At 33.9% G+C, this 12935-nt stretch overlaps 2 protein-coding genes across 4 annotated transcripts; both read right to left on the bottom strand.

Moving 5' to 3' along the window:
* Window positions 1-6988, bottom strand: LOC114876225 (integrator complex subunit 3). 3 transcript variants are annotated; one of them, XM_029187468.2, is made up of 10 exons: window positions 6662-6988; window positions 5768-6366; window positions 5132-5693; window positions 4858-5053; window positions 4207-4372; window positions 3570-4112; window positions 3401-3494; window positions 2943-3310; window positions 2298-2871; window positions 1-2207 (listed from the first exon to the last, which is right to left on the bottom strand). In XM_029187468.2, the coding sequence occupies exons 1-10, from the start codon at window positions 6734-6736 to the stop codon at window positions 2133-2135; spliced, it is 3252 nt and encodes a 1083-aa protein (XP_029043301.1). In that variant the 5' UTR covers window positions 6737-6988; the 3' UTR covers window positions 1-2132. The 3 variants fall into 3 exon arrangements, with proteins under 3 accessions (XP_029043301.1, XP_029043321.1, XP_046141276.1); XM_029187488.2 differs by having other exon boundaries at window positions 4207-4345; XM_046285320.1 differs by having other exon boundaries at window positions 3401-4112; window positions 4207-4369; window positions 6662-6747.
* A 3209-nt stretch (window positions 6989-10197) lies between these two features.
* On the bottom strand, window positions 10198-12653 carry LOC114875842 (serine/threonine-protein phosphatase 5-like). Its single transcript, XM_029186602.2, has 5 exons — window positions 12200-12653; window positions 11753-11962; window positions 11511-11664; window positions 11340-11440; window positions 10198-11253 (listed from the first exon to the last, which is right to left on the bottom strand). Exons 1-5 carry the CDS (start codon window positions 12221-12223, stop codon window positions 11011-11013), a joined length of 732 nt encoding a protein of 243 aa, XP_029042435.1. The 5' UTR covers window positions 12224-12653; the 3' UTR covers window positions 10198-11010.
* Window positions 12654-12935: the final 282 nt, after the last annotated feature.

Below are 12935 nucleotides of genomic sequence, written 5' to 3'. Positions count from 1 at the left end.
TTTACTTCCGGTAATTTTTTTTCGATGTATTTACATTTACGTGTATCTGTGTGTACAAGATCGTTAAAAACATTAAATGTTTATGCTCGCGTTACGATAATATATATATTCATGTATTTACACGTGTATTTGTGTGTACAAGATCGTTAAAAACATTAAATGTTTACAGGTCTATTTTTTTATTTTGTTTTCGTATTGCCTCGCGCATCGTTAATTTCGCGTTTATGTTCTCATCTGTGTCCGTTTGTCTTTCATTCGCGCATGCTCGCACACAGTCATACTTGTCGTATATTATCCTCTCGCGATTAATCATCGTCGTTTTTAAATTATTCTTGCATAACGCCGCAAATTTATGTACAAGTAGAAAAACCTAATAACAATATCGACTATCACACCTTATTTTATACACCATTACAAATGGCTGGTACATACGTACACCATGCGCGTTAAGTAAAAAAATTTGTCGCTAAGACGCCATTGTGTTACCCTTTTACGCGTCATCTCTTCCTGTTGTATGACACAATTCTTGCATAACTTTTTACTAAAATCAGATTCATGCAGAAATACAAAATTTCTTAATTAAGAAAAAAAATAACAAATTTTACTAAGAATTTCTGAAAAATTTGTCGCGCATTATGTAGGTAGTTTCAAATATACACATGTATGCAATACACACGTTCTTTCTCTCTCTGGTATGTACAAACTAGAAAATACATAACGCAGCTACTTATAATATGCTTACAAGTAACCGATTTTACAGGAAATGTACAGAGGTGAACAATGATACTTCATACTTACATTTTCTAGGACTTAAGTGTACATGACGCCTGGTTCTATGCTCGTTGGAAGGTGTCTCTCCTGAATCGTATCTTACTTTCACGAATGATAAGAAATATTAAATAAAATACTGTCACGAATTTTAAATCGATTTAACGAAAGACGTATTATTTTCGTGGTTATAACTATATCGTAAATATTACGATTAAAATAGAAACTGATCGTATTTTTATTCATCAACGTTAGATTTTAGAAAAAAAAACGGACAACCTTCCATCGTGCAAAATATAAAAAATTTTTTTTGCGTCTTTAGAATGATTATGCTTACTAAGCGCAGACGTAAAATACATTTGGTCGTAAAACTGTACGCTTCGTGCTGGAGCGAGACATTATTGATACATCCTTGTTCTCCTGCAGAAGGTCCTTAATTCTAATAAAAAGCTATTTAACGATTCCGTACAAATTGCGTTCACAGTTTATGGCAACAAAAGTAACCATTTCTCCCCCTCGTTGATTGTTTTGTGAGACGCGAGTCCTTATCGATAGTTACCGCATAATGAAAAAAAAAAAAAAAAAAAAAAACGAAGTGACAGAAATTTGGACAATAGGGTCAAGTATACTAGTCACAAAATTAATAAACAAATTACGAAATAATTCTAAATACAATCGTGTCCGCATTCCTCGAGGTCAACCACAAAATTGAATAACGAATAATGGATTTTTCTCTTTGTTAGAAACAAAGTGATCACAGAGAGAACATTTGTGTCACTTTATCCCTTTCTACAATGTTGTCAGATTCAATTTTCTACTCTTAAATCCATGCCCTCGTATATTTAAGAGTATATCAAAATATAATTTAATTTATGACTAGTTTTGCCTCTCGGTAACTTTATCTGACAGATAAATGATACAAAAACCCTCTTTACTCCTTTAAATAAAAGTCCAGAGTATTGACGTGTCATGACAAGTTGATCTGTCATATGTATTTACCTAGAAAAGCTATAACCAGTATTTATAAATTTTTTTTCTTCGCATTAAATATCACATATATCCTAGATATATATATATACATATATATATATCTTCTTTTTCGTTAGAATGTATTTGACACAAATAATGGAATTAATGGAAATAAAGAATCTGTCAACATTGTTAATGTACTGTGCCTGCGAAATATGTGCAAGATCACATGATCGGTATTTGTTTCGCATTCACTCTCGACATATACTATATTTACAAATCGCGCTAAATAGAGATCTATTATATATACTATATTATCTTACTATTCTTAGGGCTAGTTTAGCTTGCTGCACACACGTGACGTGGTCCATGTGACGTTTGAAGACACTGGGTGGTCAGTCGCTGTCAGAACCCACTGGATTAATTTTTTTTCTCTTTTTTGCTTGTTTTAAATTCACGATCTCTTCCTCCTGTAACATATAAGAGATTACATTGTCAGATAATATTAAAGACTGTGTAAAAACTGATATATTCCATACTGCTTTCAAATTCGTATTTACCTCACTGCTAGATGTACTGGTAAGATGATACCGAGGAGGCGGCCTTTTGGAACTAGATCTTTCCCTCGTATTAGCACCAGTTTTTCTATGACCTCCTTTACCAGCACCTCCGCCGGCTCCAGTCGACGCTGCTGCATGTTTTCGTGCTGAACTTGTTGGCGGAGGTGGGGGAGGCTCATTTTCCTCGTTAACTTCCGCCAGAGCGAATAAATCTCCATAACTTTTTCTTAACGAATCGCTACTAGCCGCTTGTGCTTGTTGCAAAGCTCTTTGCATTCCTTCGGAATGATACAGCTGCAATTCAGCAGACGATGTGCAATGTTGTCGTAATTGATCCAAATGCCCAAGGACCTGTTCACCGCTGGGTGGACCAGGTTGTTGGTTGTGTTTACCACCCGATCGTTTTCTTTTATTTGGACTAGTAGCAGGATAACGAGTGCTTAAAAGATTCGCAAGCAATTCTCCAAGTTTTTCTTCGTAATCGCGACACCAATAACGTAACGCTGCTACAACGAACATGTCTCCGTCCACGTTTTGTCGTGCAAGCAATTGTCGTAAAAGTTCTAACGTTGGCCTGTTGAAGATCGTTAACTATAATAATAAGTTCTTGATTTTACTAATTTCTTTAGTTAATGATTCACTTACTTTTCTTGTTTCAGCATAAGCAATATCGATGTTAATGCTTCTGCATGATCACGGAATTGTAGTTTAGGTAAAACAGGCAGTACATAATCGATTGGAAAGTCATGGGCAAAAATAAGTTGCCAAAAACAGTATTGTTCAAATGTTTCCCAATTTAAACTTGCTGTTAATAATGACGTAAATGATTCCTTCTTTAACATTTTTAAGTGACCTTGCATTATTTGACAGACTAATTCTTGTAATTGACATGCATCAACGGTCGACACCACCAAATGCAATAACTGAACATTTCCTAAAGTCACATTTTGAAATCCCATGTATACATCAGGCACAAGATAACAAAGCATAAATATGTTATCCTCGTGGCACAGCTATAAAAATGATAATGTGTAAATATACATATGCGATGAAACAATGTTATTACTTTGTTACATTCTTTTTTAATTTAAAAACTTATATACCTTTAAATCAGATACCAAACAGGCATCTAACTTCTTTTCCCGATGCGCACAAAAATCTTTATATACCGACGCCTTAACATCATTTAATACATTACTGAAACACATAAAATATATAAAATGAAAAGTTTGAATTTTCTTCTCCTCGTACAATTTATATTTCATTACAAACCTTGGTTCACCTTCTCGCTTTTCTTCTTCCCTGCCCCATACTTTCAAAAAGTAAAGTAAAAGATAACCTATTCTTGGTTGGACGTTTTGCATCTCTGCTAATACCCGAGCTAGAAGCTTCCGCCTATTGTCCTCTTCTTTACACAACTGAAACTGATTTCGAAACATAACGAACAACGGTGTGCTTATACTATCAGTCAAGGCTTCTTCATTCAAATTATCTGTTGGAAATATTTGGGAGGTAATTTGTGAGGATAAGATAGTTGATATGCAAGAAGCCAATCCTGGTATAGTTTCCGCGTCTATTTCATCTTCTACCACCATTTGTACTATCCTTTCCATTGTCTGACACCTCACTTCATTGTCTGTTTCACTGTGCAAACTGTCCACAGCAGTCCTTAATTCTGGTTCTAAAATTAAATTTAACTGAGATGTAATGTCTTCTTTTTTCACAACACAGTTTGTATTTTTCTGTTCGTTCTTCAATTTCACATTCGCTAATGGAACATCTTCTTCATCCTCTTCTTCTACTTTAGTCACTATCCTGTAAAATATATGTACATATTTCATGTATACAGTGATATTCTCAATAAATGTGGCACGATTTAGCATAAAATACATAAACGAGAAGAACCGACCTTAGCGGTATCTCTTCTTCTTCATCACTGAAAGCTGGTTCTGGGTCTTGATTTACGTGATTGTTTTCAACTGGCGCATTTGCTGCATTCTCCAGTATGGCTCCTGGTGTAAGATCCTTATTAAGTTCCTCCATTTTACCTGAATATACAGGAACCTTATTTCCTGCTTAAAAAGATCGTGCAAAAACCAAAGTTAGTAAGCAATGAACGTGCTGTAAGCATGAAAAATGGTGAATAATAAACTCTGTTAGAAAGAAATAGTAAGAGATGAATTTTTAATTACGTTTGGGAACACCTTACTTGTTAAAACCCTTATATGTAAACCCCAAATGAATATGCGATAAGTAGATTTTGCGATTATTTGTTTCAATTTAATATGTACAGAAAGTGTGTATTTACTAAGGGCGTGCTAGAACCTGAAAATGTTCTGCCTTCACCATCGCATTTTCGACAATTTCGGATTCTCGCAACACCCTTTAGTAATTTACTTCAGGTGCATTTGTAAACGGTGCTGTACAGGATATTAGACAATACATCAGTTTCAATATCCATTTAATATGTTCTTGTGCAGTAAGCTACTTTCAGTGCACTGTATTAGAATAGTAAATAATAAAATAAACATGCAATATTGTGTAACTTTAGTAACTTTACCGGGATCTGCATTAGGTGGTAAGCAGAATTCCTTAAACGTTTCTCTTATTTTACTCCTTAATTCACGATCTAACTTCGGACTGTCAAATAGAGGATAAAGACTTGGCAAAACCCTTTTCTCTAAAATTTGTCTTAACGACGAAAAGATTCCATTCCTCACTTTCTCGGTTAAAGGTGGGTAAAAGTTTGGTATTATCTATTAAAAGATAATACATTATATAATTGTTCTTAATCAGTTATAAACGATCAGCAAAAGCCAGTGTATCTAACTTACCCTACATAAAAAGTCTAGCAATGTGGCAGTGACAGGTGGATGGGATCTCATAGAATTGTGCATTACAAGAATTGCCGGTTCGATATTCATAATATTATCTTTTTCTGGCTCAAAAAATAACCAATCATAAAATAATGCCAACTTAGCGTTACTTGCAGCTACAGTTGATGTGCAAGTGGTGAATAACCAGCCTATTACTGCCCACCGCGGTATAATATCTGAACACAACAACTCATTTGTCGGATGAATAACACCAACGATAAATCGTATAAGATCGCATCGTAATGACTGCGATTCTGGTGTGGCCAGGTACTGCCTTTGAAACCAATCTTGGTATCGTTTGTGATTACCAAAACGAACTTGACTTGTTAAAAATACTAGTTTTCTTTCCATATCTGGAGTAAGTCTCGATTGTAGAAACCTTCTAGAAGTTCTAGTTTGTAAAAGTTGAAGGACTCCGTTAAAATTTGGGCAAAGTGATTTTGGATTTAGAAGCATATCTTTCCAAAGTGCCTCGAACTCCGGTATTCGGGCAACATTTTGCAATAAGCGTACCAAATCCCTAAAAACAAAAATGATGTTTTATTCGTTTCATTTTACTAAAAAATACTGAATCAAAGGTTTTAATTTATTTACCTTCCAATAACTAAGCAATCAACCATACGTTCTCTAATCAGAGATACAGTAAAGGTAACTTCTTTCTGACGCAAACCGGATAAATGAGGTGCATTATGATCTTCTATTAATCGCAAATAAGTATAAACAATTGATGCTACTAAAAAAGGAAACTTATCCAACCAAGGCCTATTCTCTTGAAAAATATCTAAAAGTGCATCAACTAAAAATAAATTTCTTGGTGAAATATCTCCACCTGCTGCATGCCTTAATAAACTTAAACAAAGGTTATCCACGCTAGCTACACTAGTTCTTATCATCTCTCTTAGCAGCCATAATAGCTGACTTCTGGTCACATCATTCAGTCGCAGGTATCTTTCAAGTACTAATTGATTAAGATGTCCTAATACAATTGCAAGACCATCTCTGGTAATTAATGTCAAATCTCTATAACTTTTTGCAGCACTCTGGGGATCTGTCAGAATGACTACCAACAACCCTAATGAAACTTCTTCGTGTGTTTTATCCTTACACACAGCATTGTTTAGCGTATCATGGGCTTCTTTTTCTGACAGTCCTGCAGTCAGGTTCTGAAGCACTGTATAACATCTTTCAAATTTCTGAAAATGAAACAAATTTTGTTAATGTCTTAGAATAAAAATTGTCAAGTTCTTATGCTAGAATCGAACGGTAGCAGTCGTTACTATATCATCGCTGCTAAATGAACCATTACTGATCATCAGTAAGTAAGACAAATTAATTTCATAATTATGTAAATGATTCGAATATTGCCGCTAAGACGCGTGGTTCGACGTGTGGCGCCGCGCGGTTAGCGACGTGCGCGACCATCGCAACAATGGCGGAACCCCTAGCACCCGATACGTATCCAGTGACTATTTCAAATATTTATGTTACCTCTTCCAAGTCGTCCTTATTCTCTATGCAACTCGTGCTAAGTAGCCGGGACGCGGGAGTTTTCGCCTGTTCCATTGCTGCTGGCTGGCCCGCGGCCGTCCCGTGAACGTTATTCCAGGCCCTGTCGAGCCCTCAGCCCTCAGCCCTGTGCCCCTGGCCGCTTGTGCTCGCCTCCGTGCATCGTGATCGTCTCACTGCCTGTTCGTTCTCTATCTCTCTTGCTCCCTCTCTCTTTCCCCACTCTTCGTCTCTCGCGCGGTCTCTTCACTCTGTTTATTCCTTACCACGGACCTCCCCGACTCCCTGAACTGTTCCGATGCGATTGCGCATTGATACATGCGCCTCGTCGCTTCTTGGCCTCACTTCGTGACGTGATCGCTCCCTACCACTATTACCAATCATCAGTTCAACCAATCACTAGTCACCAACCCGTACACATTGATGGGCATTGGTGGGGATACCGTAGAAAAGTAGTGCGGCTTGCAGGAACGTATTTATTAAGGGTGCGCACCTAAAGGACGGTCACCTCAAAGTGTCTCTGAACCTTATTAGTGTACTTGCTGTGCCAAACTTCATGTAAAACGATTTAGTGTTCCCGCGTTCAAATGGTTCTTTACAGTTGACATTATATCATTGTGCATATCTTGTAAATACGGTTAACTTCATTCTACGTACGTATATGGAAATGATTATTTTACAGATACTTAAACAGGTGATATATACAAATCTTAAGTAATATGTAAAATAGCTCTGAGTGTATATCATTCCGCATAGCATGCATAGATCACGGCGTGACTCAATAATCTAAACGTACATACGTTATAACGTACAAAAAAATACCTTACGTTAATTCATTGATTTCGTGGAATACCATAAATTTTTATGAAATCTAACAAACTGTTGCATGTATTTGAAAACTGCGAATAAGACTTAAAATATAAAAATCGCGTAACTTTTTGAAACATTATTGCAATTCCAAACGCAATGGAAACGTACATATAGGAAGATTAGTTGCTATAAAACTGAAACCAATAATTGAAAATAAATTTACTAGTAAGGAATAGAAGTGATACTAACGGGTCATCCGCATTTTAACTTTAAACTATTTTGAATATTATACAAATAATTCGATCTTTGTAACACAAATGAAAACGATATAATTGTGAAAGTGATGCACTTGTAAGTAACATCTTACAGTCCTTGAAGAAATAAACGTAAAATAGTTATTTGGAATTTTTTGAAAAATTATAAATATTGGAATATTGGGGTGCTTAAAATTCACTTCCTGGCTCATTAGATAGATACAAACCTGCAGCATAAACCACGCGTGCGCGTGTCACGTACGCACGGAGAGACCAGCTAACTAATCGCATCGGGGACCCCGGCCATGCTTCCCGCTTTTCGTATCCTCGTGTTATTCTACGTCTTTTTTATGTTCCTTGCTGGATTTTTGCCATTTTGTGATTACGAATTTCGCATAAATGCTGTTGTTTTTGTATGATGATGTAATTATATATGTATTGCAATTATTTCATCAAATAGATTGTTGCTTTCAACCAATACATTCGTGTACGTCAACCTAACCCCTAATAAGTGCGGCGGCCGCGGACCTGGCATTCCATTACGATGTATAAGGCTTTCTTCCAGGTATCCGTGATGCAACTACCCCATTTTCCTTTCTCTTTTTTATTCTAGCACTTACTGTATAATCATTTTTATCTCCTATTATTTCTTACTTTCTACTTGTTGGTTAAGGTACTAATCAGAAACGTCTTTAACTGGTTCAATTTTCTCATGGAAATGTTCATATTTCATAAGAATCACTCAAAGATTAAGAAACGTTTGTACCACTTGACTTTCGTTCTAGTTACGATTATTGTTTAAACAACATATGCTGATTCATGATGTTAGTTTAGGATACAAATCGACTACAAGCTACTTCCGTATTTAATTTTTAAGCAACTTGTTATCTAATCACAGAATAAATTTTTACGATGAGTTATTATACGTTTAAAAAGAAAAAGCACATTGCTTTGTTATGTGCAATTACATATTATCTTAGCTAACTATAGTCGTATGTATAGTTTAATTCTGTTTCATAATAAACTAATTCTAAAACTGTACAATAATATAGTTAAGTGAAATAAATAAATAGTAAAATGGAGAATTAATTTGCGTTGAAAACTAGACAAATTTTTCACTTTGCATTGATTTCAAACGCACAGATGCGAACTGTTCGAAGGCTTGGAGAGAAATGACCAGCCTGTGTGTTCTACAATGCTTACCTACGTAAACGTCAATGAACGCATGCGCATAATACAGTACTGTGAATAGTCTCACATCAGGATCGTATAAGATGGAGACAGAAAAGAGAAGATTGAATATGCCCAAAAATGTAGTAAAAATTCAGTTTTCAGTCTAGCTAATCAAATTTATTATAGACTATGATCGTTTAAGTTGTAAATAATTTGATCGTTCATATGCTATGAAAAGTCAAGAAAAATGGATTAAGTATTTAAAAAAAAAAATGAAAGAATATAATTCTAGAACATACCTATTGATTTTTTAAATATCCTGTGAATATCTGTTTGGTTTTTAAAATTGTTTCAACGCAAATATATGTACTTTGTAACTAATAAAAGATTTGATCTATTCTGTTAATTTTCTTGCGCTGATCTATCGCGCCGTTAGATTACTTCTTACAATCGCATATTATATGAATGTATGTACACAACTAATACGCGTTAACGAAAAGATGACGTGTGCTACTAGTTTGGGATTTAATGTTTAATGGGAGCGTTCTATATGTTCCTTTTTTATTAGTTAATTAATTGAGGCCATCAACTACACTATCATAAACAGTTCTAAAGACTATGTATTTATGGAGTAACAGCTTGTTCATTTGAATTTATACTGAACGAGCTCTCAGTGATCTACAGATAACTGAGTCTCGAACACCTGGCGCATTGCCATTGCGAATGAGTAAAAAATCTGTTATCGTTAACATTTTCCATTAAAGCGGATATTATCGTTTTTCTATTTTCTTTCATATAAAACCATTTTAAACTATCAAATTTTAATTAGCTATATAATAATAATATTAACAAAACCGACTTGAAGAGATTCGATCATGCATGTACTACGATACTGATTCAATTACTTCAGTATTGATATGATAAGTCGTCGTACGAGTTATAAATGGATGAGTTTAATATATCGATGTTTCTCGGGCTGAATGTATACCGCGGTTGCACGAAAAATGTTCATTAATATGTACATATAAAAAGTTCATAAAGAAAAATAAATTCATACACGTGTTTCATAGCGTCATCATTTTTAAGCGTGCCATTTCCTGAAAGCGTATTACGAACAAATCAAGATTACTGACGTCAATCTTTGAGATCATTAATTATAGAATTATGAAACAGCTCTAGCATAATATAATGATGACGATTTAGCTTTGACTAGCTAAATAGTTACACTACAGAGCAAGAAGGGTAAATATAGTTTATAAGAAGAAGTGAACTTCAGAAATGTAAAAGTTTTCCATTGTGTATTAAGTCATATACATTCATGCTTCAAGCATAATGTATAGTACATACACTGTACTATATACATATATTATAAACTTTGAAATTCAAATAACATGCTTCATTGTACACATATTCGGAAATTCTGTCTTGTCATTGTTTAATATGGTACTTGACAATAGATTGAAAGCATTTTGTTGATTATGTTTAGAAGGTAGAATTCATTTATATTTATTGTATTGAAGAAGTGCAAGAGATTAAGAGGTGTAAATAATTTCTCTCATTTTGATTGTAAGAACAATTGGTATATAGGCTATAAGAACAATTTTTAAAGTACTTGATCCAACAATACAATTGTGTAAAAGTGTAAATGGCATATAATTTCTGCTACCTTTTCTAAGAACTGAAACCTCTTATATCATTGAATGTTGATACAATTCATATAACAATGAATTTTTTTGTTTAATTTTAAATTTAAAAATATTTGTACCACATAACTTACCAATAATTATAGTTTCATTGCAGCCTTATCTTCCGTGATATATTTGAAACAATTTTAAGTACAATCATATTTGGAATAAATAAATTATTAAACAGCAAACACATCAAATATGAATGTCTCAACATAAAATACAAACTTTTTTCTTTTCAATAATAACTGAATTTCGAAATGTAATCAACAGTATGTATATATTTTTCTACCAATGTAACAGTATTGATCATAAATATTCGAAGTTTTCCTGAGATGCTAAAAAGTGTATGGATTTAAAATATAAAATTTACATAAAAACTCATGTACGTCGTTAGTATCAAAACACATTATGATTTTCCTTTTTTAAATCTTTGTCTTGCTTGCGCTTTGCTATATTTCGGGTGTTTCTCTTTTTCATTATTCATTTCAGCTTCAATATCATCAAGCTCTTCTTTATCATTACCAAAAAGATCCACTGGTGGTTCTAAAAGCGACTTTCTTTGACGTTTTACGAAATAACGAAATCCCTTTGCAATGCCAAAACCTAGCATTGCTATGGACATTGTCAATAAGACCATCAAAAGAGGATGCTATATTTAATAAAGAAAAAAAAAAGAAATAGAATTATTATAAAAATTTGTTTAGACATCTATTTTTAAAACTTAAACACATGTACCGTTAATGTAGGTTTGTTTGTAAAAACATAATCAGCAATTACAACTATAACTCCAAGTATGATACCAACACCAGCTCCAAGCCAGGGTATTTGTTGATCAGCTATAAAATAGTTTATCATCAAAATTTGATAAACATTTTTGCTGTACTTTTCATATTATAGGAATTGTACCTCTTTTATCTTGAATCAATAATTTGGCTACTCTATGCATTGCTTCTAAAATAGTTGGTTCATTCGGTTGAAGCGATAAAGCTTTGCAGTAAGATTGAAGAGCTTCGCTAAAGTGAAAAGTTTGTGATTCTACTTCAGCCTTCCTAAAGTAACCCTACAATTAAACATTATTTATCCACACGTTATCTATATAAATACTCTTTATGAGTAAAACTGTGACTAACATATATACATATATATACCTTGGTCCAATCTGGTTTTAATTGAATTGTCATTAGAGCATCTTCCATAGCAAAATGATATTGATGCATTTTTAAAAAGGCAAATGATCTATTACTGTACAAAGAATAATTTTGTGGATCAAGTCTAATAGCATGCGTGTAATGAAACATAGCCTCTTCATACTTCTGTTCTTTCACACACGTATTTCCACGCTCCTTAAGACTTTGAACCTTCAATATAATGATAAAAATATACGTAATAAGAGACAATAAATTGTTCGTTGAAAATTCTTTAAAGTTAATCGCATCAATGTTGATAATAATCGTTAATATGTATTAAAGTTGTTGCAACAACTTCACCTCTAGGTTTCTAAATATAAGTTCTCTCATATAATTCAGAAATATATATGAACATTAATTAAAAATCGTACATATTAAAACATAGATTCAAAATGTATAAATGCTTACCTCTGCTTCTCGTGGATTCGACATGGTTTACAAAGGCTCCCGTAAGTGGGTTACATAAAGTAAGTTTCACAAATTGTTATCTAAGCTACACGTTATCATTGTCCTCCAGACAGTTTCTAGGCAACGTTTTTTTTATTTATTAAAAATAGTCAACAATAAGAAGTAACCGAAACACCTGCCATGTCTCTCTGACCGGTAAGTACATGCGCAACGGACATTGACATGTGATACTGCACTGCGCAGTCTTCCGCCCGTCGTCAGCTGTAGTAACGCGCTGAAAGAACAAGAGCAAGCATCGACCGTTCTCTTTTTAATTCACGACGATGTTCTATTGGATACTACAGTGGTAGTGTTGAAAAGATGCTTGCATAAAAATGGGACACAGTCTTTAAGAAACGGGTAGAATCTAACCAATAATCCTTCCAATCTTTCTTATCAGACTATGCTTACAATGTCTCTTGATTAATCAACGATTTAAACTTGCAAGATAAGTTTATTTAATACGACAAGAACACTCGACGAAAATACAAAAAAAAAAGATTCGAGACATTTTTCTCATCATTTTTAATGTTTGAAATTCTCCATTTCATACAAATTAAGTGGGGAGCATTATAATACAAACTTAAAATATATACATCGATATTTCGTGAAACTTCTCAAATAACTATATAACTCATCCATTAATCCGTAATCTATAGATCTCTTTCCGTCATTATTGATTTTTTTTTCTTTTTTT

This window comes from Osmia bicornis, chromosome 4, assembly GCF_907164935.1.
Source record: "Osmia bicornis bicornis chromosome 4, iOsmBic2.1, whole genome shotgun sequence".
Taxonomy (NCBI): Eukaryota; Metazoa; Arthropoda; class Insecta; order Hymenoptera; family Megachilidae; genus Osmia; species Osmia bicornis.
The sequence above is the reverse complement of the archived record's forward strand: the minus strand, read 5'-3'. Positions and strand labels throughout refer to the sequence as shown.

What these genes read in the sequence shown, in the direction of transcription:
- LOC114875842 (XM_029186602.2), bottom strand. Translation starts at nt 12,223, where the DNA reads ATGTCGAATCCACGAGAAGCAGAG. An exon ending in ATTGATTCAAGATAAAAGAG is followed by an intron (nt 11,441 to 11,510) that starts GTACAATTCCTA and finishes ACTATTTTATAG; the next exon opens with CTGATCAACAAATACCCTGG. An exon ending in CAAACAAACCTACATTAACG is followed by an intron (nt 11,254 to 11,339) that starts GTACATGTGTTT and finishes TATTAAATATAG; the next exon opens with CATCCTCTTTTGATGGTCTT.
- LOC114876225 (XM_046285320.1), bottom strand. Translation starts at nt 6,736, where the DNA reads ATGGAACAGGCGAAAACTCCCGCGTCCCGGCTACTTAGCACGAGTTGC. An exon ending in TGCTAGACTTTTTATGTAGG is followed by an intron (nt 5,054 to 5,131) that starts GTAAGTTAGATA and finishes ATCTTTTAATAG; the next exon opens with ATAATACCAAACTTTTACCC. An exon ending in CCAGTACATCTAGCAGTGAG is followed by an intron (nt 2,208 to 2,297) that starts GTAAATACGAAT and finishes TATATGTTACAG; the next exon opens with GAGGAAGAGATCGTGAATTT.